Source organism: Buteo buteo, chromosome 1, assembly GCF_964188355.1.
Source record: "Buteo buteo chromosome 1, bButBut1.hap1.1, whole genome shotgun sequence".
Classification (NCBI taxonomy): domain Eukaryota; kingdom Metazoa; phylum Chordata; class Aves; order Accipitriformes; family Accipitridae; genus Buteo; species Buteo buteo.
This window is the reverse complement of record NC_134171.1, coordinates 57,388,930-57,410,812: the sequence shown is the minus strand read 5'-3', so window position 1 is coordinate 57,410,812 and position 21,883 is coordinate 57,388,930. Positions and strand designations below refer to the sequence as shown.

Here is a 21,883-nt window from a genome sequence, read left to right as displayed (position 1 = left end):
CCGCTTCATTTTCCCCGGTGGAGATGGTAGGTGGGCAGCTCCCGGTCCCCGTGCCGTGTCCCCTGTCCCTGTCATCGTCCCCCCCCCCCGTCCCCTCCCGCGGTGCCGCCGGCTTGTCCCGGGACCGGGCTTGCTCCGCCTGGGCCGCCCCCTCAAAGCCCTCTGCCCGCGGGCACGGCGGCGTGTGCCCCCCCCCCACCCGTGTCGTGTGGTGTCGTCTCGTGTGTCCTGTGTCCGCCCCCCCCGCCCCGGGGTGGCCGTTGGCGCCCCCCGCGCGCGCGCGCGCACCCCCTCCGAAACGACTTTCTGTGTTTCAGCTGCCGCAGCTCCCGTGAGGATGCAGGAGGAGCGGCTGCCCGGCCAGGCACCCACGGCGGGAATGCGCCCGGAGGAGGAGGAGGAGGAGGAGGATTAAACGACCCCCGCCCCCCCGCCCCGTCCCTCTCCCTCTCCCCCCCGTCCCCTCACCCCGTCCCTCCCCCCCGCCCCCCGCTCCCCTCGACCCGGCCACCATGAACACCAACGTGTGCGTGGAGAGCGGCCCCAACCCCGAGGCGCCGGGGCTGCCCAAGGACAGCCACCTGCCCGAGGGGGCCCTCAACAGCCTTGTGGATTACAACTCGGAGATGGAGAGGTACCGCTCCTTCGCCACCTTCTACAAGACCAACGGCGGCGCCTTCCCCCAGGCGGCCAAGATCGCCCGCATCACCACCCCCATCTTCCCCAGCGCCGCCGCCGCCGCCGCCGCCCGCATCGGCATGTCCCCCTGGAACTGCGACACCGCCACGGCCGCCGCCGCCACCGCCATGCTCTGGGGCAGCGGCGGCGGCGGCGGCGGCGGCGGCGCGGCGGGCGGCGCGAGGAAGCCCTCCTCCGCCGCCGCCGCCGCCGCCGCCTCCGCCTCCGCGGCCGCCGCCGCCGCCGCCTCCTCGCTGCACGCCGGCAGGGGCGGCATGCACCACCGGAGCGACTCGCAGCGGCTGGGCAAGCCCGGCTGCCCGCCGGCCGAGCAGCCCGCCCTGCCCATGGCGAACGGCAACTTCCTCTCCACCCTCTCCCCCGAGCACTGCCGGCCGCTGGCCGGCGAGTGCATGAACAAGCTCAAGTGCGGCGCCGCCGAAGCCGAGATCATGAACCTCCCCGAGCGCGTCGGCACCTTCTCGGCCATCCCGGCGCTGGGCGGCCTCTCCCTGCCCCCCGGGGTCATCGTCATGACGGCCCTGCACTCCCCCGCCGCGGCCTCGGCCGCCGTCACAGACAGCGCCTTCCAGATCGCCAACCTGGCGGACTGCCCGCAGAGCCACGCCTCGGCCTCGCCCGCCTCCGCCCTGGGCGCCGCCGCCGGCGCGGGGGGCGGCGGAGGCGGCGGCGGCGGCGGAGGGGGGGCCGGCGGCGGCGGCGGCGGCGGGGCCGGGGCCGGGGCGGGCAACCCCGCCAAGAAGAAGCGGAAACGCTGCGGGGTGTGCGTGCCCTGCAAGCGGCTCATCAACTGTGGAGTCTGCAGCAGTTGCAGGAACCGCAAAACGGGACACCAGATCTGCAAATTTAGGAAATGTGAAGAGCTTAAGAAAAAACCGGGCACTTCGCTAGAGGTCAGAGGAGATGATTTCTTTTTCCCCAGCCTCCCGCCGTCCCTCCTCAACCCCCTGCCCCCCCCCCTCCAGTGCTTCTTGTCTAGCTTCAAGATGCAGCATCCCTTTTCCGAGGCCTCCTTCAGGCTCTGAGGGTGCCCCCCGCCGCGGGCGCGGCCCCCCGCGGCGCTGCCCCGCCGCCCGCCCCCCTCTCCGCCCCGCCGGGAAGAGAAACGCCGCCCCCCGCGGCGCCCCGCCGAGCTGGGCGACGGCCGCGGCCGCCGGCCCCGCCAGCCGGCCCCGCCGGGGAGGGACGGAGAGCCGCCCCCGCGGGAGACCACCCCCCGCCCCCCCCGCCGCGGGCCGCAGCGCCCAGCCTTCCAGAGCCGGAGGCCGGCCGGGGGGCGCCGGCCCCCTCCCCGCCAGCCCGTGGCCGTTACGAGACGCTGCTCGCCTGGTTTACCTGCCGTGCTATTTCTCTGTCAGACTGCTGGCTGTCCCTGGTTTCTTTTTCATCTTCTTTGGTTTTTTGTTTGGTTTTTTTTGTCTTCTTTTTTTTTTAACGGCGGTCGTGACGATTCGGGGCGGTTTGTAGGGACGGGGAGGTGGGAAAGGGAAAGTTTTAGCTGGACGCCTGGCTCCCGCCGTCGGAAGTTCAGGGGAAAGTAATGGCGAGTTCACCTCCAGGTTGGCTGGTAGCAGTTTGTCCAGGACAGACGACTGGCCGTAGAGCCCGCCGGTGGTCGGTGAAACGTGCCCAAGTAATCTCTTTGGCAATATCTTTTACGAAATAACCCGCTCGTGGTGCATAAAACACAATGGAAAAATAGCAGAGGTATGGCTGAACTGATTTCTGACCGAACTCTACAGGCGGTTGTTCTTACGACGCGTCCTCGGAACTGACGACGTATTGCATTTCCCAAAGCTGTAACGACAGGTTTTCAGGTTTGCTAGACATACGAGAGACAGGCGGATCAGATCCCGTGTGGCAGACACTTCGGTCAGTGTTATCGGGGACGACAGACAGACAGACGGTGGGAACCAAAACACACAACCGGGAGGAAAATGGCAAGTTGGTCGATAGCGTTAGGCGAGGGAAACAAGCCAGAGGAAAGACTAGTGATCATACTTAATCCTCAGTCATTATTAAAATTACAGTGTTGCTGGTTAGGCGCAGATATCGGATGCATCTGAAGGTGTCGGGGACGATGGATTTAGTGCAGAGGAGTAGTGTATGCCAGCTGACATCAGGATTTGTAGTCACAGAAATTAGCAACTAAGTGAGAAATTGCAACTTCCCTCTTTCTGCGTGCATGCGTGCCTGTGTGTGCGTGTGTGCAGAGTGGTTTATTCCCTTACTCGTTGCTTGCAGGAGTTCTCTCCCAGAAGAGGTGGGATGAGGGATTCCAGGGAAAAGGCTGCACCAAGAGCCTGTTCATTTGGTCTGTGTTAAATAAATGGAGATAATGGCATTGGTATTGATACTGCCATGGGACAAAAGCAACATTTCGGGGTTTAACTGACATCTGGCTGATACCATTAACTCTTTCCTGACCAGCCTCATCAAACCAACTAATTAATTCCTCCCTGCAAGAGTCAACTGTCCTTGCTGAAAGTTTGAATTGTAGCTCTGCATCCTCTTAGCTCTTTTTCGTGAATGTATGGTGACCCAGCATCACTAACGCAAAAACCCGGATGGACTTGCTAGGTGCCAGAAGCTAGATTGGGTTTTCAACTCTTGTTTTGCTCAATAATGTGCCTTTGTTCGTTTCGTTGCAAGTTGGCAAAGAAGATACTTAATGCCCTGGTCTGTTAATGACGGATTATAGTGCTGAGTACAGCCTAAAAGAGGCTTCTCTGAACCAGAGACGTGGAGAGTCCCCCCCGCACCACCCAGCTCTGGGGGTGCCTTTGTGTGCCAGGTTCCCTCATTAGGCTTGCAAACCAGGATGCTGCTGGGATTTAACGTTTGTGATAAATGATTGGTTCTGATGGCTTATCGATTCGTGCAGAAAGTGAGCTATCTCTGGAAGAAACGAATTTGTACGTTATCAGATCTTCCTATGGGGGTGTGTGCATCTCTGAACAGGTTTCCAGAACTTCCTTGCTCCTGACAGAGGTGTTCAACAGCCTTAAAAACTGCTCAGGCGTGTTATGAGAATGCCGCCCGTTAAAATTGTTTAACCACTGTGACTAGTAAAAACCGTGGTTTTATTAGCCACTTGTGTACTCTCATAACCACCTGCTTTCACTTCTTTTCTTCATTTTGTCTCTCCCCCCGCTTGCTCGCTCTCTCCTGTTTGTGCTCCGTCAGACAGATAAACACAAAAGCTCCTCTGCTGCTGTACCGTGACTCGAAGGAAACGGGTTTCTCTTCCCAACTGTGGAGATGTCAGTGAGGCATCACTTCTCTGCAGGTCGTGGCCCATCACAAAGTTTTGTCATGGGATGTGGCTCATTTCTTTACAAAAATGTGGTTTGTCAGTAGGGGAGGAAGAGTGCCCAAACTGAGTAACCTTCTTACATGGTTGTTTTTCTTATGCCTTCTTCCTTTTCTTCTTCTTTTCTTTTCAATTTAAATTAACTAATAAAGAGTGACGGCAGGGCTGCCTAGAGCACATGTGCAGCAGCAGTGCGCTGGCTGTAAGGCCACCAGCTGGAAGGGTGTTGGAGAGTGACAGGGCCTACATGAGGGCACTGCAGCAGCAGGAGCAGCGCTGGCTGCGGTGGCTGCGGGTGGGCGAGGGCAGCGGCAGCCTCCCTGCGGAGCCAGATTCTGGGGCTCGTTTGGGCTGCGCTCTCGGGGAAGCGACAGCGCTGCGTGGGTGATCCCCCGTCACCTCCGTAGGCACGGTCTCAAGGAAACGCGACAAGGATGGAGGGTCTCGCATTCCGCTACACGCTTGTAAGATTTGTGAAAATGGTGCTCAACAGTGGCTGCAAGTTGCGGAGGTGATTCAAGGCAAGAGGCGGAACTGTGTTTAAAAACGAAATAAACGAAAAATGAGAATAATAACAATAAACAGTAAGCTGGCTGATCCCACGGAAACCATTTCTCTCTTTTGCCTTTAAATCTCTTCTTCTGCTGGTGCAATGAAGGCATAGGATATAACTCTCAAGGTTAGTACACGGAGTTGAAGACAGATTCACATGAATGCTTTCCAGTCCCTGACCCTTGCATTTTTAATGGAATGCTTCCCTCCCAGCATTTTTTTTTTAAAGGCTTGAATTATTTTTTTCCTATTTTTTCTTGTACTATTTCCACCTTAAAAGTGTCCCAATGCTCTAGTATTTTTCATAGAATGTTATTATTACTAGGAAATTTTATGTACGGTAATAATAAATCTATAAAAATAAGATTGACGTCATGTTGCACGCTGCCTACTTGTGTATGTATATTCTATGTTCATTCAGATTTACAGTCGGTTTAAAGAGACATAATCTTTATTTACCCATAGAGACTACTTATTTTCCTCTGATTGGTATATGCGTCTATAACTTCTGCTGCAGGTTATGAAGATTAGGAGCCTGACGTTACTTTACATCCCCCTCTCTTTGAAGGAAACCATCCCGATTCAGCGTATGAATCTCAGTTGCCCTGCTCCTTGCTTTCATTAGCGTGGCAGCAAAGTCAGGCAGAGGGGCTGACTCGCATTGACAGGGTCTGAAGGGTTCGGCCCAAATGTGAAATATCCGCTGTTTGGGCATGCTGTCATCATAGCCAGTGCCACTCGCTTCATTCGTAACAGCCGCGCTAATTGATATGTGCGCTATTAAAGTAAACGTTTGCATACCGACCTGAAATAGTAAATACCAGCATCCAAATCCGAGGCACCTCGCTGAGTCGCAATTCAAGCCAGCGGGAGTTTGAGATGGCCTTCGCTGGGGATAGGGTTGTGATGATTGATTTCAGCAGGAACGGCATCTGATCCTGAAAATCTTAACACCATATGGCATTGCCACGGGGGAGAGAGGCTGCGCTGGCAACCTCCGAACTTGCACTTCGTGTTGTGGTAGCACGTGTGAGCACTGTTAAGGGAAGACTGCTGAGCTCTGTGGATAGGGGTCAATTAGTATGGGCCTCAGAGGAAGCAATTTCCCTGCCGTCTATCTAGCTTTAAATTACATGCATAAGTTAAGCGACGGCACGATGGAATTGAGTAGCGTGAGGGAGAACTGAAAAGCTTGATAAGGAGCAGGCAGCTAACACCATGCAAGTGCCTAGCTGGAAGGTGGAAAGAAAGACCACCTTGTAGCCTGCGTTGCCGTTCTCTGCTGCAGTGTTGCTGTATGGCAGTGTTTCTCACCTGCCTGCTGCTGCCTCGTAGCCCTCCATCTGGCCGAGGTTCCCCATGTGTTAAACACCGTGCAAGCGGGCAAAAAAGCAGTTCCTGTCCCTGGGCGTTTACAGCTGGAGCAAGAACCGCAGCCTGTCGCGAGCGCAATTCACGTTGCCTATCGGCTGTAAAGCCCTGATCGGCCCTGAATGCCGGTTTTCCCCTTCACCCTGAGGATGCCTGGTGCTGGAACTACCTGCTGGCACCCCAAGAGACCCCTCGCTGGCTGACTGCGGTGGTCTCGCTCGGGGCTCCCAACACGGCGCACGGTCCCTCCTGTGGTGGTGCTGTTGGCAGGGAGCGGGGGAGGCAAGAGGCAGGACGAGATTTGACCTTTGTTGAGCATTTTGCAATGGGTTTTGTCACTTTCATCCAGATTGTACATGGCTGGGGTAAACGTACATTCCGCGACGAGTTTTCTTTTTGACCTCTGGAGGTTCTTGGGGAAAACACAAGGCCTCCTGCTGCCTCCTCTGGCAGAGACCAGAGCAGCCGCAGGCGTCTCTCCTCACCGGCGCACGATCTCTGCCGCTTGGGAATCTCGTTGAACCTATTTGACCTTCTGCGTTAGGATCACGTCTTGCAAGGCGGGAATGCATTGCAGACATGGGGTTGAGGAGGGCCTTGAGAGCCCAGCGGAGTTGAGCTTTTGGTCTCCTTACAGTTCTGGCAAATCACTGAGCACAAGGGATAGCCTCTGAAGTTGAGTTGGATGTCATCTGTTTTACTGTTTCATATGCTGTTTTTTCCTTTTCCTCATGTGATACTTACTTACAAAGCAAAGGAAGTACCCAAACCCCATGATGTTAGCATTCAGTTTAGAATATATATTATATAAACCGCTGTTTGATACAGCGTAATTTGTTAAAGGGGGGCAAAAGCGAAGTTTCTCCTGCCTAAGGAAATCTCTGAGTGGTGGGATTTGGTACTGAACTGAACAGAATTTCAAGGAATTCAGCAAACTTGTAGGCCAGTCAAGGGCTTAACAGCCTCTTTCATAGAAACACTGCTTTCTACTTGCATTGGAAATTGCTTGCTTTAAATCGTTGAACTACGATTGTTTGCCAGTGAAATTGTCCGTATGGTAAAAGAGGTTAACTGGTTGTGGTGGTTCTGCATTTTGATTGCACTGAATAGTTCCTTGCACATTTTTCTAAGTACTAATACAGGTTATACAGTTGGGGTGTCAGGATTCTGTGCCAGGCTTTGGATTTTAGTGTCGTGACTGATTGGTTAGTCTAATTTTTTAAGCTGACATAATGAAATCTCTGCGTATTGTTTAGGCTGGACAAGTTGCATGTGTTATGAGAAAGATGATGAATGAAGCCAGTTTTTTTTCCTAGAGTAGTAATTAGCATAATAAGTACTTTTTTCTGTTTCCCCCCCCTAAATTGGCTAAGTCACTTTGGACTATGTATGTCAGTTGAAGGTGGACAGAACCATCATGACTTGGACTCCTATGCCAGCTACAGCACGTTTGGAAAATCTTAGCAGTTCTGTGTTGGTACAAAATGTTACAGGCTATACACATCATGCCTTATTCATACAGGGAGACACGTTCGAGCTGGTAGATATGTGAATATCACGTTATATACTGCCAGTTGGGGGTGGGTAACAGTAAGTAACAGTCTCAATTTTTGTCTGCCTGTTCATATTACTGGTTTTTGGGGCTACTTTCCATGCAATTCTGTTTGCCAGGTGGACACCTAACACCTTTACTGAAGTCAGGGAAGACCTTGCTCACTTGGAGGATGAATTAGCATGTCAGAAAGCAGTCCCTTTTGAAGAGCAACTTAGTATTGCATTTTTGGTTTCAAAAGAAATGTGGTCTAAACAAAAGGTAGATATTAATTTCTGTATGCTGTGTCATGCATTTGATGCATAGCAATGACTGAGAACAAGTCCTTTCCAAATATCCTAAAAATTTGGATCTGTATAAAGAAAACTAGTAGTCTTCTGACTCTTAACATGCATGGGTTTTAAGCTTTAGGCTTGGTGAAATATTTCTAAGCAGGCAAACCTAGAATGTACACCTTAAAGTCTCATCAAATATGGCATAATCCTTTCGATTGCTGGTTGCGTAGGGAAAGGCTTTAAAGCTGAAAGCTTTTCAGATGTACCCAAGTGAGTTAGGAGCAATAAGAAAGTAACTCGTATCAGTGTAACAAAGTCCCTGGGACTTGGCCTGGGTTGCTAACAATTCCTGAGTTACTGACTGTGTGCTTAAAAATTGCCCGCAGATACAATGTTTTCTGAGGAGTACCACCATCTGAAGAAAGCATTTCTCTGCTTCTGTAGCGTCTGTATTTTTTGATAGCTCATCTACTTTGAATGATCGTACTGAACCACAGTGTCTTGAAGCATGCGGTTTCGTTTGACGCTTTTTTGCTATTTGGGAGCCCAGCCTGCTGTGTCTGTCTTCTCTCTTCTTTTGGGTACCTTTATTGTTTTCCACAGTTGTATCTTGTTCAGTCACATGCAAACACCTGTCCTGAAATTGAATTACTCTGCGGTGTAATCTGAAGTCATCCCCCATTTCAGCATCCTGTGCTTTCTGTTGTGTGTTGAGTTATGTTGCACCATACTTTAGATGCGACAGCCATTTAATAATGTTGAAGCCTTAGCTCCACAGGGGCTAAAAAGATCCCAGCAGGCTTGTTAACTTCTACTCTCAGACATTATGGGAAATATTTTCTCCTCCCTGGAACTCCTAGGCATCCTCTTAATTAACACTATAAAAATCAATAGCCAGGTATGCGTGAAGCCTGTTGAATTTTTTTGCTGTTTTCCAGAGTTTCTCTGTTCCTTCCTATTTAACCAGACACTCCAGTGCCAAGTGAGATATGAGAACATAAAAGGGATAAAGGCAGCCTGGGTCATGCTAGATACTGCGTTATTGGCGGGCAGCAAACTCATCAAATGCCTTTCCCTTACTCACCATAGGGTGTTATTCTTTCCCCTGCTCTACTCCGTATTTTCCTTTATCTCAGTCTCTGAAGTGTTGGACATTTTAAAACATTGCACCTTTCCTGTCTCAGGACAGCATTCCTTTCAGTTCCAGACTGCTGTGGCCATGGTCTCTGTTGTACTTCTATATAGGATCCTCATTGGCTGGTATCAGACTTCATTTGAGTAGGAGTTATTTGTACAGAGATGAGAGAGATTATTCAGTGGTTTAGGAAGTGGAGAAGCAGTATTAAAATTTGAGGTGGAGGGAGGAACTTAACAAACACTGGAAAATGGTGGGAAATCCTAGGGAGTTCAGGTTGGATATCACTTAAGATGAGAACAGAGGAGGAGGAAAGAAGAACTGCAGAGTGCTCAAACAGAAAAGGATGCAAAGTGTTTGAGGGCTGGTTGTCACGTGCAAAGCCTCGGTGGGGGGTGCCTGCTCCTCCGTAGGAGTGACTCGGTTACCGTGGGGCAGACCAACCGAGCAGCAGGGCCGATCTGCTGACAGGAAGGGTACGATGGTAGTGCTGAAGATGACAGTGAGTTCTCTCCTGGTGGGAAGACCGTGGAATGTATCTGCTGCTATGAGCAGGAGGTTTTCCATTAGTAATTCAGGTGAGGCAGCTGAAGAGCTCACTAGTAACCATCTTCCCAACACTTCTATGGGCAAAGGCCAAGCCTTCATACAGCAGAAGGGGACCTTGATGAGCGTAAGCAGGGCTTTCCGAGTGCCCTTGTTGACAGGGTAATCCAGTTTCTTTAATTCATTTTTTTAAATTGACTAGAATTTATGGAGAGAATTTGGGTATTGGGGTGAGCATGTGGTATGGGAGGAGTCATATGAGCCAAACAAGTTGTTCAAGAGCTCAGGAAATGATAAAGGCATACATCCAGACAAGCTGACAAATGTGAAAGAGGGAGGGGATGCTTGCAAATGAAAGGCTGAAAATGATGATTTGTTGCACAGGGACTGCTTGGGCTTAGAGGTTTCTTTGGTGGTTTGTACTGCGTGTCCTAGGGAAGCTGGAGCATGCTGACAGCATGTCAGTCTGCACTACGTTAACACAACGAATTTGCTCCATCGTCATGAAAGAAATCCCCCAAAACAACTGTGGTTCAGTAACATCCATCCTTCTGCACATCCTAACTGCTGGGTGGGGATGCAGAGGTGGTGCAGCAACCTTGGCAGTTACAGGCTGGGAAGAGAGCTGAAGAGCTCTGGCCACCTGTGTAGAAGGTACGGGGAGGGCAGAGCGTGATTGTTGTGGTGCAGTTAAAGACGTCAGAAATGGAAAAGGAGAGGCAAGGAGTATATGTTGTTAAATACGTGATCTCCAAAGTGAGTGGTATTGGTCAAGCAAAGGCTGTTGGTTTTAGAGTGAGCAAAAGAGGAGAAAATATATTTGAAAGAGTCGTGGGTTTGAATAGCTAGCCACCAGGGAGTGGATGAGTGAGGACTCGATGACACAAACTTAGTAACCTGTTCCCCCTAAATCACCAGTTCATCTGGGCTCTGTGAGGCAGAGATCACAGTTGACTGGTTGCTTGGAAGCTGATGTAAAATAAATTGGAGGTCAAAGTCCAGTGGAGGTGACAGTGTCATGAAAATAATCACTGACATGGGTCTTAATTGTCATCCTTGAAAATTTCAGAAGACATTCCCGGGAATGAATGGGGTTCAGAGCCATTTGCAATCTTTTAATGTTTTCCCCTCCAGTCGGGAATTGTGGTGACCTGCTGTGTAAGAGTTTGCTTTGCTGCTCCTCTCCCTGCATCTAATCGGACAATATGTGTTGCTCACTGGCTGTGAGGGAGCCAAGCTGGCGCTTGTAAGGAGTCTTAGGCAGGGGCTGGAAATCCTCCCTCAACCCAGGTAGCAGAGTACTACTGCATTTGAGTGAATTTCTTTTTTTTTTTTTTTTTTTTTTTTGCAAGTGTTGCAGAAAAAAGAAACAAGCAAGCAGAGGTCGAGCATTTAATGGATATATTTTTCACTGGCTCTTTTCTCAACAGCGTATGAAGAATCCCAAAGGACAGAAGCAGTTAGCTAACCAATGAGGCATCATAGCTGATTTTAGGTTCCATGCAGGAGAAAAAGATGCTGAAGCCCCAGCAGCTCTAGGGGAAAGAGATTTAAATGTAGGTTTGGTCCTGAGAAACGTGCCTCCCCTCTGCTTGGAGACCAGTCCGTAAGAGATTACTGTACCCCAGAGCAGCAGTTTGGAGGATGATAGAGATGTCAGCCTGTGAGTGCAAAGACTTGTACCACTGGATGATGAACCAGCAGGGATTTCTCATTAATGGAATGAATATTAACAAGAATAATTCTGTTTTGTGAGCTTGTGTGTGTGGGGAGGATAAATGATAGGGACTGATGGATGGTCTTCACAGAGATTTGATTAGGGAGAAGGTGAATGGCAGTGTGTGTGTGAGACAGGGGGAGGTGTATGCACGTGGTGCATCCATTGCAGAAGGCAGGCACACTTCTAGTTGATAATGTCTGACAGAGAAGAGTCAGCAGAAGTAACCAGGCGAGTCCTAGGTGAAAGCAGAAGCTGAGCAGTGGTGTGGATATTTCATTTTTTGTCTTTTGCATTGTAGGGTCTTGGGTTTTATGTTGCATGGTAGTAACAAACCTGTATCCAAGAATTTCTGTATAAAACTTTTCTCAGCAACAGACGTTTCTGCTTTATGCTAATAAAATGTTTGGCTATTTGATACTAATTCCCACAGTCAGTATGGGAGCACTGAGTGACAGCTTTTCTGACCTGCTTAGCATCAGTCTTGGCTCTGAAGTAACACTGTGTTAGAGCTTGTACGAGCCCTTCCTGTCCCTGAAAAAGCAGGAGACAGGCCAGACCTACTGGTTGAGAGGCTGGGCAGGGAGTACCAACAGGAACAATCCCTTATCCTGCCTGAGGCCTTCAAATGCCGCTGGAATGCAAATAATAAATTAAAAAAGCAAAATAGTCACATAAGCTGAATAGGCACTCTGGCAGGCTTAGCAGCTCCATCCTCAGGTGCAGGAATAGCTGAAAAACTGAAGGAACTGCAAGAACTGCTCAAGAGGGACGTAGGAACAGGGAAAGAAGTGTGAATCCCTTTGGCAGTGAGGTATGAGAGACCCCTAACCTGAAAACCCAAACCTCCAATGTGTTCCCTGCTGCCTGTGCCAGAAAGCCTTTAGGAGCTCCCGTCTGAGGCCGGAGCATGGCCAGCTGGAACGCGGCTGCAGGGTAGCAGACGGCAGAAGGAGTTCCCGACCCCGGCTTGCCCGGCGCTGCCAGCCCCGCACGTGGGGTGCCAGGCACGGGGAAGCCGGCGGCCAAGCCAGCTGCTCCCCTCGGGAGCAAGTGGGACGGCAAAGGTGGAGACTTGGCTCCGTCCCTCGGCTTGCTGGCCAAAAGAGCTGCGCTGGCACAAGGGAGGGAGTGTGCTGGAAGGCGACCGCAGCCAATTACTCCCAGCCTGGGAGGGAAGGGGAGAGGAGGTTCGTTCCTTTCCAGGGCTCTGCCTGCATCCTGGGGCGACGCTTGTGCCTGCCAGCCTCGGTGCGAGCAATGCTTAGCGGCTCAAGGTGGCCCCTCAGGGATTTCAAGGCCGATGGTGGAGCATGTGAGCTGCTCCGCTGCAAGCTAGCGTGGCTGCTCTTCGCTGTAGGTGCTCGCCGGCATGGAGAGGGGCTCCGTCAGTACCATTTCCTGGGACTGAGCTGTTTTTCTTTGACAGCATTAGGCTGAATTCCTTATGATTTCTGATCTGTATTTGCCATCTGTTTTCCCCAATGGTGTTATGCATTTTTTCAGATCAAAAAAGTGAAATTGTTTACCCATTCCCCAAATTTAATCTCGTATAGAAAGTGAAAAAAATTAATATATAAAATAAACTACGGTGTGTACTGAATGTAAATGAGGGACACGTTTGCTCATTCTTTCTCCTGTGGAGAAACATATTACTCCTCAGACTAATCCTATTGATTTAGTTGGGGAGCTACTGCCTGCTGCTGATGCCGAGTCCAAGTGGCAGGATCTGGCCCTACAGCGGCAGGTCTCCGTCACCATGGGCACAAATCCTTTATTCCCCAGTTAGCCCCACTGAAATCTCCTGAGGTTACCTCCGTGTGAGCTATTTGAGAGGAGCTGGGTTTTCAAAACACGACCCTGACTTAGGAGTACATTTTTTAAATTTCTATTTGCAATGTCCCGTGGTGGAGGTTTACTTTTCACTTGGTGGAGCTGACGGCAGAGAAAGTCAAATGAGTTTCCTAATCTGGTTTGTCTCAAATACGGCCTCAGAGATATGCAGCGCAAGTGGAAAAATAACTGCCAGCACGCAGATGCATGTCCTCTCGGAGCAAATAAAGCTGACTTTTAAAATAAATGTTAAATCTCATCCTTGGTACGAAGGGAGACAGGCCCGTGGCTCAGGTATAGGAGAGATATTTCAAGGTGGGCTGTGGAAGCAAACTCACCACCGAGCTTCTGACCTGGCGTACGTGTCCCTTTTTATTTGCTGAGTCCAATAATAAGCTCGTTATTAGAGGACATCTGTTACTGCCTGATAACACGTACAGCGAGCAGGAGCACAGCGTCGGTGGGCAGCCAGGAATTTTGGCAGCTGTGGGGAGCGGCAGCTCTGCGAACTGTTTCACACCTCGTCCAGAGCTGGTGCTTCCCTCCCACGGGCCTGCGGCTGGGTGGGAGGATGCCGGGGGTTTGGAGCGCAGGCTGTTCCCGCGCAGAGCTCTCCCATGCCCGCGGCGTGCACGTGTGCCAAAGCCGCGAGACGCGCAGGAGCAGCGCCTCGTCCCCCCTCGCTGTCGGCGCGGTGGGACTCTCGGCGTGCCTCCAAGGCTGGGAGCGGAGCGGCTGGGGGAAACGTGCCGTGTGCCAGGCTCTGCCTTTTCCTTCCTTCCGCATTTCCAGGACATGCAATTCACACACCGGTTTCTTGCCCCCAAGCCTCCTCGCCTGAAGAAAAACACTGAAGGAGACTCTGTGTGAGCTGAATCTGAGCGTCAGGAGGTTTTCCCCAAAGTCATTGCTGTAGGTAATGTATATTTATGAGCGGAACAAAGTGGGCCATAGATACTTTCAAAGGCTGCTTTCCTCTCAGGGTGGCTCAGTATTTAGGCACGTAAGGAGAGGGAGATGCTCTCCCAGACCGCACTCACCGGTAGCAGAGCGGGCCGGCACAGGAGAGGTGGCTGGCATCCTTCGCCCACCAGCCGGTGGGCTGCCTCCGCCGCCAGGGAGGTGCCTGCCCGCTGGTCAGAAGACGGTGTTGCTCAGCGGGTCGGGCCATCCGTCGCTCTGCCGGGTGCTGGCGCATTGTCAGCGAGATGCGTGGCCCTGTTCCATGGGTCCGTACCGCCGCGCGTGCCCTGCAGCCCAGCGCTTGGCTGGGGAGGGGTCTTTCCGGAGAGGGAAACTGGGGATGGAAACTCAGTTTTGGAGCATGTGGATTTGCACCAGAGTCTGCACTGTTTATGTATGAGCAACGCTGTGTGTATATTTGACATCCTTTCCAGCGTGATCAAGCTGACACCTAAATTAGCTTGCAGCGCTGGAAATACAAGGCATGACGTGGAGGAAAGGCCAGTTTGCTTTCTCGCTGGCAGTCATGTGAGTTTTGTGGGACTGGTTAGGTGTGTCGCCCACATTCGCACAGGTGGAAGAAAAGCGTACAGTCACTGAGTTATGGCCAGTGGTGGTCAGTGTTTGCTGGGCTGGGCTGCTGATTGATCCAAATTACATTTCGCGCAGAGGCCGTGACTTCCCAGCTGAACTTTTTGGCCACCGTGGAGCACCAGATTTCTCTGTCTTTGCTCATAAATCTATAGATGTACATATATGTGTATATTGAGATATACATACACACATATATAACTTAGAGGGCCAAATTTCATCCGCTGGGCTAAGTGCCAAACTGCTCCTCTTGTGGAAGGCATTTCAAGAAGGGATTATCCTCGAGGGTGAGAAGCTCACGTCAGCTTCTCTGCAGACCCTTGGTAAGGTCATTTTTCCCTATGTGGCCAGCACCAGTCCCACTGTTTTGGGAAATCCCCTGGTTTCATTTGCCTTGCCATGTGAATTTGAGGTCCATTAAGGACAGAGTTCCTTCACCACTGTCTGTTTCTGTGGTTGTGTAGGTCTTTCTAAGGACTGCCAAGTAGCCCTGATCTTGTTGAACGTACCTCAGCTGCTATATATGTCCCAAAGGGCCTCTGCTGAGCTGGATCGTTTCAGCCAGGACTCCTCAAAAGGAATGAGGAGTGCCACATCTGGCCAATAATTTGCTGTAGCCAACGTGTGAGTTTGCTTCAATGAAAGCAGGATTTTTGCTCATGGATCAAACATCAAAGGATTCTTACATAACGCAACATCTTTTAACATCGGTAAAGTATTAGGTCATAATCATGTAGCACTCTGATATATTTTATTATCCTATTTTATTTCTGAATGTGGTTCACTTCAACCCAAGTGATTCCCTAGCCTTGCAGAAAATAATAATACAGATGACTTACAGTGAGTCTTGGTTAGGCAGCTGTGAATTTGGGCTGCACCCCAAGCAGAAGCATCCCGAGCAGGAGCGGCCAACTTTCCTGATCTCTGTACCAAATCTTTCAGGCAGCTGCGAGACTCAGAGAGGCAAGGGGAGAGGCATCTCCAGCAGGTTTCGTAGGCATGAGCTCGCCAAGGGATGGGGCTGGGCTGGGCAAGCAGGCAGGCCTTGGGCGAGCAGAGCTTGCTGTCTGGCACCCCACGCCTTGCTCCATCAGTCGGTCGGTCACGCCGGGGGGCCGTGGGAGGCATCATTCTGCAATGAATGCTTTTGCTGTGAAAATGCAGAGCTCAGCTGTCAAAACGGAGTCTCTGGTGAGGAACGTACAGCACCTGCCGGTGTGCTGTTTTCATGTGTCGGCAGCACGTGCATGCACACACATGTAGCAAGGGTCTGCTTTTACGTTTCTGCGTGAGGCAACCAGGACAGATACGTTGGTATCATTTTTTCCGTTCCTGCTTAACTGAGGGGATTTTCACTCTTCTGTTGATTTTAGTTGCCTTTTTTACCTCCACCTCCAAAAATGTAGCATGCTTGGTTCCCTCTGTGAAGCTGATTTTTCAAGGCAACAATGAAAATTTCAAATTTGAAATGTTTGAGCTACTTCTTTTGCAGTGAAAGCTGGCAAGAAGGGAACAGAATAGAGAGTTTGAAAGCGTGGAGGTCATTTCATCCTGGGTTTGCGCAGGGATAAATTTTCTCGAGCGCTACGCTTTATGGCATTACCTGCTTGGAGAAGCCGGGGCTGCAGGTTTCTGAGCATCCTCCTGGGAGCGAGCCTACCATTTGTGAGCATTTGGACCGGCAGGAGCAATGAAGGCTTTTGCAGCAAAACCACGCTGATCAACTCTGGTTCTCCTCCTCACCACCCTTCCCCAGGCTTCCAGGGGGATCTGTCTTTCCTGTCACTCAGGATAACGATTCCCCACTGGCAGCACAGAGATCCAGAAATGCGCTGTAATCTTGCCGAGAGTTTGATTCCCCAGCTGGGACTCCCGGATTTATAGAGCCAGGCGGTAGAGCGTCATTGCGCTTAAGCTTGTATGTTGGTGTGCTGAACCACTAAATGGGTTGAAGGGTCTCTTTTTGTCTGGAAATAACCTTGACTCTTGGAGTGGTAAAATCTATGGATTTCATCACATAAATTGGTTTAGATTTAACTTGATCCACCTATTCAATTTTAAAAGCTTTCTTTTTTGCTTAAGTGTGGATTAATAATTCATTCCCAAATCAGGGGTTAGCACAATGGATATTTAATTGTAAATGTATATCTTTAATTAGAACTTGGTACGCGGATGCAAAATTCCTTATCTTGTAGTTTTTCAAAAGCACACATATTAAACCACAGCTTTGCCCTTCAAAAATATTATTCTGTGTATTTAAAGGTCTGAATGACCTTTTAATCAGACATTGCACCTTTGCTTCCAGCTGATATGACAACGTCTGACAGTAACTCAACCTGATGCTGCAAGAAAATAAATAAAGGCCATCTCAGTCACTATGTCTTTAAATTTCTCTGTCTGGCTGTGGTTTTGTGTTTAGGCAGATGGACCCACAGCGGAATATTACGTTTAGTTTTCAGGTGAAGGCAATCTATTGAGTTTAATACAGTTGCATGTTTGGGTGTTCTTTTGAGGTCAATTTAGTTGTGTGATTGTTTCCTGTCATTCCAAACTCCAGCCTCTTCTGCAGTCAACCTCTTTATAAATTATAAATCTGTATACCTCGCTCTCAGCAGCCATCTTACAGCCCACACAGACCGGTGCGGATGGTCTAGCAATTGCATTAGCTCTCCTCGGCATACCTGGGGAGGAGGGCTGCTGTGCTTTGTCACTACTTGTGCTTATGCTAAACACATGTAATGGGGCAGAACAGGGACTGGTAAAGATGGATATGAACAATTCCTACTTTTAGACCACCGACACAAAGAAAACTCATACTGGTCAGGGCGATTGTATTCAACAAACCAGCTCATTGTCTTTGGAAGTTAATTTTTGGATGATTTATTAAAGCCTAGCATTCGTGGAGGGGGAGAGTGTATTGAATTGACTACAGGTCAGAATTCTGGTGACACAGCGGAAGTATATTCATCTCTGGTATTTCCATGGGCACGAGCGATAAACATAACAATAACAGCTCCCCTTTCATACGGCTTTTACAAAAAGAGGAGCCGTGTACTGCTTGAGCCCGACTATCACAAAATGAGCTAATTATTCAACAAAAAATACTTGCCATACTAATAAGCAGTTCCCTGGAATTCAGAAAGAAATATTCTGACATCAAGTACAATGCACGCTGTACACTGTAGGGTCCATGGTTTATTGGATTTTTAAGGAAAAACTAGGAAAACATTTAAAAGGTCCTCCCTGAAACAAAAATGAAAGAAGTCCTTCCAAAAGAGACATGGTATTTATATATGACACCAGCAAAATCAGTGAGAACTCTTTCATTACAAGTATTTATTTGCAAATTTCCAGAGTTTTGCTTTGAGGGGAGTTTCACTGGATGTGATGCTACTATTTGTGGGCGGTTCTTAATGAAACAACTACTTGTGAGCTGGGACTGACTCATAGAAAGCCATCTCAGGTCTTGTTCTCACCTCCCTGGTCAGTGCATCATCATTAGTTCTGGAGGAGGGACGTGTGGATCTAGATGTGTGGGTTCAAGGGCGCTCTCATCATCTTTTGACTTTGAAGGAAATGGAGGGCAAGAAGTACCTCACAGAAATGACACAGCCCTTGCAGGCTCAGCCCCTCAGTCTCTCATGTATGTTGTACTTTAAGGCTGTGAAGGGAATTTGCCTGTACTCAAACGTGTATGGAGGCACCTGAATGCAAGTGGCTATCATTTTGTGGAGGAACAAGAGGCGGGACAAGGAGGGAGGGTGGCAACTCTGCAAGTAGACTACTTCTGTGTAAGCCAAGGTCCAGCATGCGTGCAAAAGAAAGTACATGGGCAGCGCCCCCCCAAGTCAGTAGGATGTTTCCCTCACTGAAGTGAAGTCAAGGATATGCTTAAGTGCTTTCTGCATTGCAACTTAAAACGTGGAACGAGGTGGCCGGCCTGAGGTTTGAAAATGCCGACCTCTGCTCCCATGGCATCTGTAGACACAGCATGCTTTCTCAATGCCTTCGTTATTCTCCTATGAAAAGAAGTGTTCTTGCCAAAGCACGTGTCTAACCTGCAAACCCACCAAGCCGTAACCGCGCATCCAGTATGCCAAGGCACAGGCACAAACCATTGTACAACTGTGTGGTTATTCTAAAAGCACTGTCTGTTTTCCAGGAGATTTTTTTCTAGCAATGTTTTCATTTCCATGACTACCTTGTTTAACTAACTAAGGAGAAGACAGCACGTTAGGTGTGTTATATACTGAGTACGATGTATCGCGTGTGATCCTAAAATGGTGTGTGTTTGGAGAAAGGATGTTTCTATTAATTGTCAGGCAATGTGAGGCATCGTGTTGTTCCTAGATAACTGAAAGTATGCCTAAAATGTAAAGGAAAAGAACAACTAGAAGAACTCAAGTATGCCAATGCTGCAAAAGAAAGCTTAACTTGTTTTCTTGCTTTTTTTTTAGAGAACACCTGTTCCCAGCGCTGAAGCATTCCGATGGTTCTTTTAAGCAGTAGTGTATCTTATTTTCAAGGCAGTCCGAAGTGAATGGCAAGCTAAAGTCTTGTTTTAAGAAACTGCTTAGTCCACCATTGAAGAATATACTCAGATACTATTTTCATTTATGTATAGGGGTTTCCTCAAAAGCAAAAGACAAAAATCTGGGAGCCTGGGGAATTGGCCAGCTTCTTCACATTCAGTACACTGATTCTTTCTTTGATGTAACTTAGCGATACTAGTGAAGTTGTTGTCTATTTTTAAAGTGGCTGTAAAAACAACAAAAAAAAAAAGTTTGGGTAAACCCCTGCTATAAAGTCATGTATCTTTGAAAAGTAACATATCTATACTTCATTTTCAAATATATGTGTTTCAGTACTGTAAACTGTACAGATAGCCGCTTGTATTTTGTGTGTTTAGACACAAGGAGACAATCATGTCTGAGCATCTATGGAGATTAACGGTTTGTACACAACGGTGTGGTTCTGCGAGTTAAATCCGGAGCAATAAATTCTAGCTTTAACTATTATTTTGCTAGTTGTTTAGCAACAGCAGCAACAGCAGCACTGTTTTACCATGCATCCTTCCATAGAGACTTGATGCCAAGTTTTCCAAGATAAAAAGATCGTGACGCATCTAGCAATTACCTTCCGTCGTGGTGGTGTAAGAGGGGAAGACATAACATTTAAGATTAATCTTTCAAGCACTATATTAGAGTAGTGGTTTGTGCACTTGCATTGCTTCCAAAGGAGCTTTACAGAGGGGTATCTCTCCAAAAATGCTGTCTGGTGTCTGACTCGCTTTTCACTGTGCTCTGAGGTGGAGTGCCCAGCATAGGCGGATGTGCAAAACCAGTCGTCTATATAAAGGTTGTTCTAGAATGCAAAACAAAGTGAGTACAAGACCTTAGAAAAAATGACGACTCAGCCTAATTACCCTTCACCTATGAGTTCTTATGTAACATTTTCAGTCAATGGAGTAAATATTTTATGAAGTGGAATGCCATATTTTTGGTCCAAGTGGAGCTCTTCACAGTTAAGTGAGTTTTGACAGTTGGACTGGTTTGGGTCTCACTTGCACTTGTGTTCATTTGAGAGCCTGGATATTTTTGTGGTATAAAAATGAACTTTTTCTTTAAAATGTTTAAAAAAAGGCCGCTTCTCCCCACACGTTTCTTGGTCCACCGATCTTGGCTTTGCTGAACGGCTGGTCCCTTAGGCCCCCAGAAGAATGCCCCGCCGTTCTTCTTCCTGCTCTAGCTGCGTGGAGGAAATGTCTGCTCCTCAAAAAGGCAGCGCACAGAGGGATATAACTCACATGTCATAAAAAATATGGAGGATACTGAACTTAGGGATACTTATTATCAGTAGATCATCACTTTTTATTCCTCGGCTTCGTCATACCACTCATGAGTGAGAAGGCCATCCCATCAAAGTAAGCCAATGCTGTTGTGCCATGTATTTGATAGATTTATCATTTTGTACAAGATAGGACTACCAGTAGTTTCACAGACAAGGTGCTGGGCGTGGGAATAACCGGTTAAGGATGCACAGCACATTCAAATCTCCTATTGTTTCAGCACTTTCTCTGTTTTTTGCTAAGTACTTCAGCCTTTGGCCCCTGGTCACTCTCACTTGGTGAAGCACAGGGGATGGTTGGGAACACTGCGGTGTGGGACCTGTGCAGGCGGGGGAGATGCCGGCTTTGGCAGGGGAGGGAGCTCGCAGGACTGGTGGGTGTTGAGAATGGCCCAGAAAGCGAAGACTGAGGGATGGAGGAGGAGGAACCTCCTGAGGTCACACGTGTGTGTCAGCAGGGCTGGGCAGAGCGTGGGTGACCTGGGGTAACTGGAGGAGTGTGGCGGGCGGGCTGGGCTTACACCTGCGTCCTCAACTTAGGGTCAATGCACGTGTCTATGTCTTTGCGTCGTATGACGTCACATACATGGCTTCAGAGATGGAATGTCACACCTGAAATGCTTCTATCATGGTGCCCCTCTTGCAGTTTGTAAGAGATCCTCAGTTGAATTTTCATCCAATACCCATTCAATGAGCTTTACGTCTGTTTGTATGGCAGCCGTGTATGGATTTTTTTTGTGTTGGAGACTTTTTGGTTAGGGCCTCTGTTACTGACCACTAGACCAATATGAGCTCTGTAAGGTCTTCTCTATCAAAACGCTGATTGATTTACAAACTGAAGCCTTATTTGCACATCTGGCTTGCCTTGCTTTTTGGAAAACTGTGATTGCTCTTACAGAAGCAGAGGCAAAATTAAGTTCAGGCTACATTAGGTGTACAAAGATATTCATAGCAATGTACTTACTGTCTAATACCCTAATGTTGCATGTCTTAATGTGGTTTCTTTTTTTGTTTTGTCATTTTGTTTTAAAGAACTGATGGATCTGTATATTGTAATTGTGGTGTTTTACATGTCAATTCAAAATTGTTAAAACAAACAAACAAGCAAACCTGTTAATTATTGAAAATGAACAAGAGTTGATTTTTCTTTGATTTACCCGTATGGTTTTCATTTCAGATGTTGTTCCTTTGCACCATCAGATTTTTAGCTTTTGCTGAAACAGTATTTATATGATGTAGTGTGCATAGACCATTTTAATTAGTGATGTTTGAAGAAGGAAATCCCTTTTCTGGCCTGTCTCTCTCCACCACAGCCCTACACCACCACCACCACCACCACCACCCCCCCCCCCCCCGCTTTTATACACATTTGTCAATCGGATTATTGTCAAGTTCTAATTACCAAATTTGTGCTTTTCACAAGGTCCAATACCATTTTCCAGTGTGAAAAGTTGTATTCCTCTCTGTCTTTCATTCTCACGATGCAAAA

The 21,883-nt window shown here is 48.8% G+C and overlaps 1 protein-coding gene across 1 annotated transcript in view; it reads left to right on the top strand.

Annotated features, from left to right (window-relative positions):
- Nucleotides 1-512: 512 nt before the first annotated feature.
- The window catches only part of CXXC4 (CXXC finger protein 4), a 37,590-nt gene continuing 16,219 nt past the window's right edge, over nucleotides 513-21,883 (top strand). Inside the window, exons 1-2 of the mRNA XM_075058251.1 lie at nucleotides 513-1,327; nucleotides 1,409-1,592. Of these exons, the coding sequence (XP_074914352.1) occupies nucleotides 513-1,327; nucleotides 1,409-1,592 (999 nt within the window). The remainder of the gene's footprint in view (nucleotides 1,328-1,408; nucleotides 1,593-21,883) is intronic.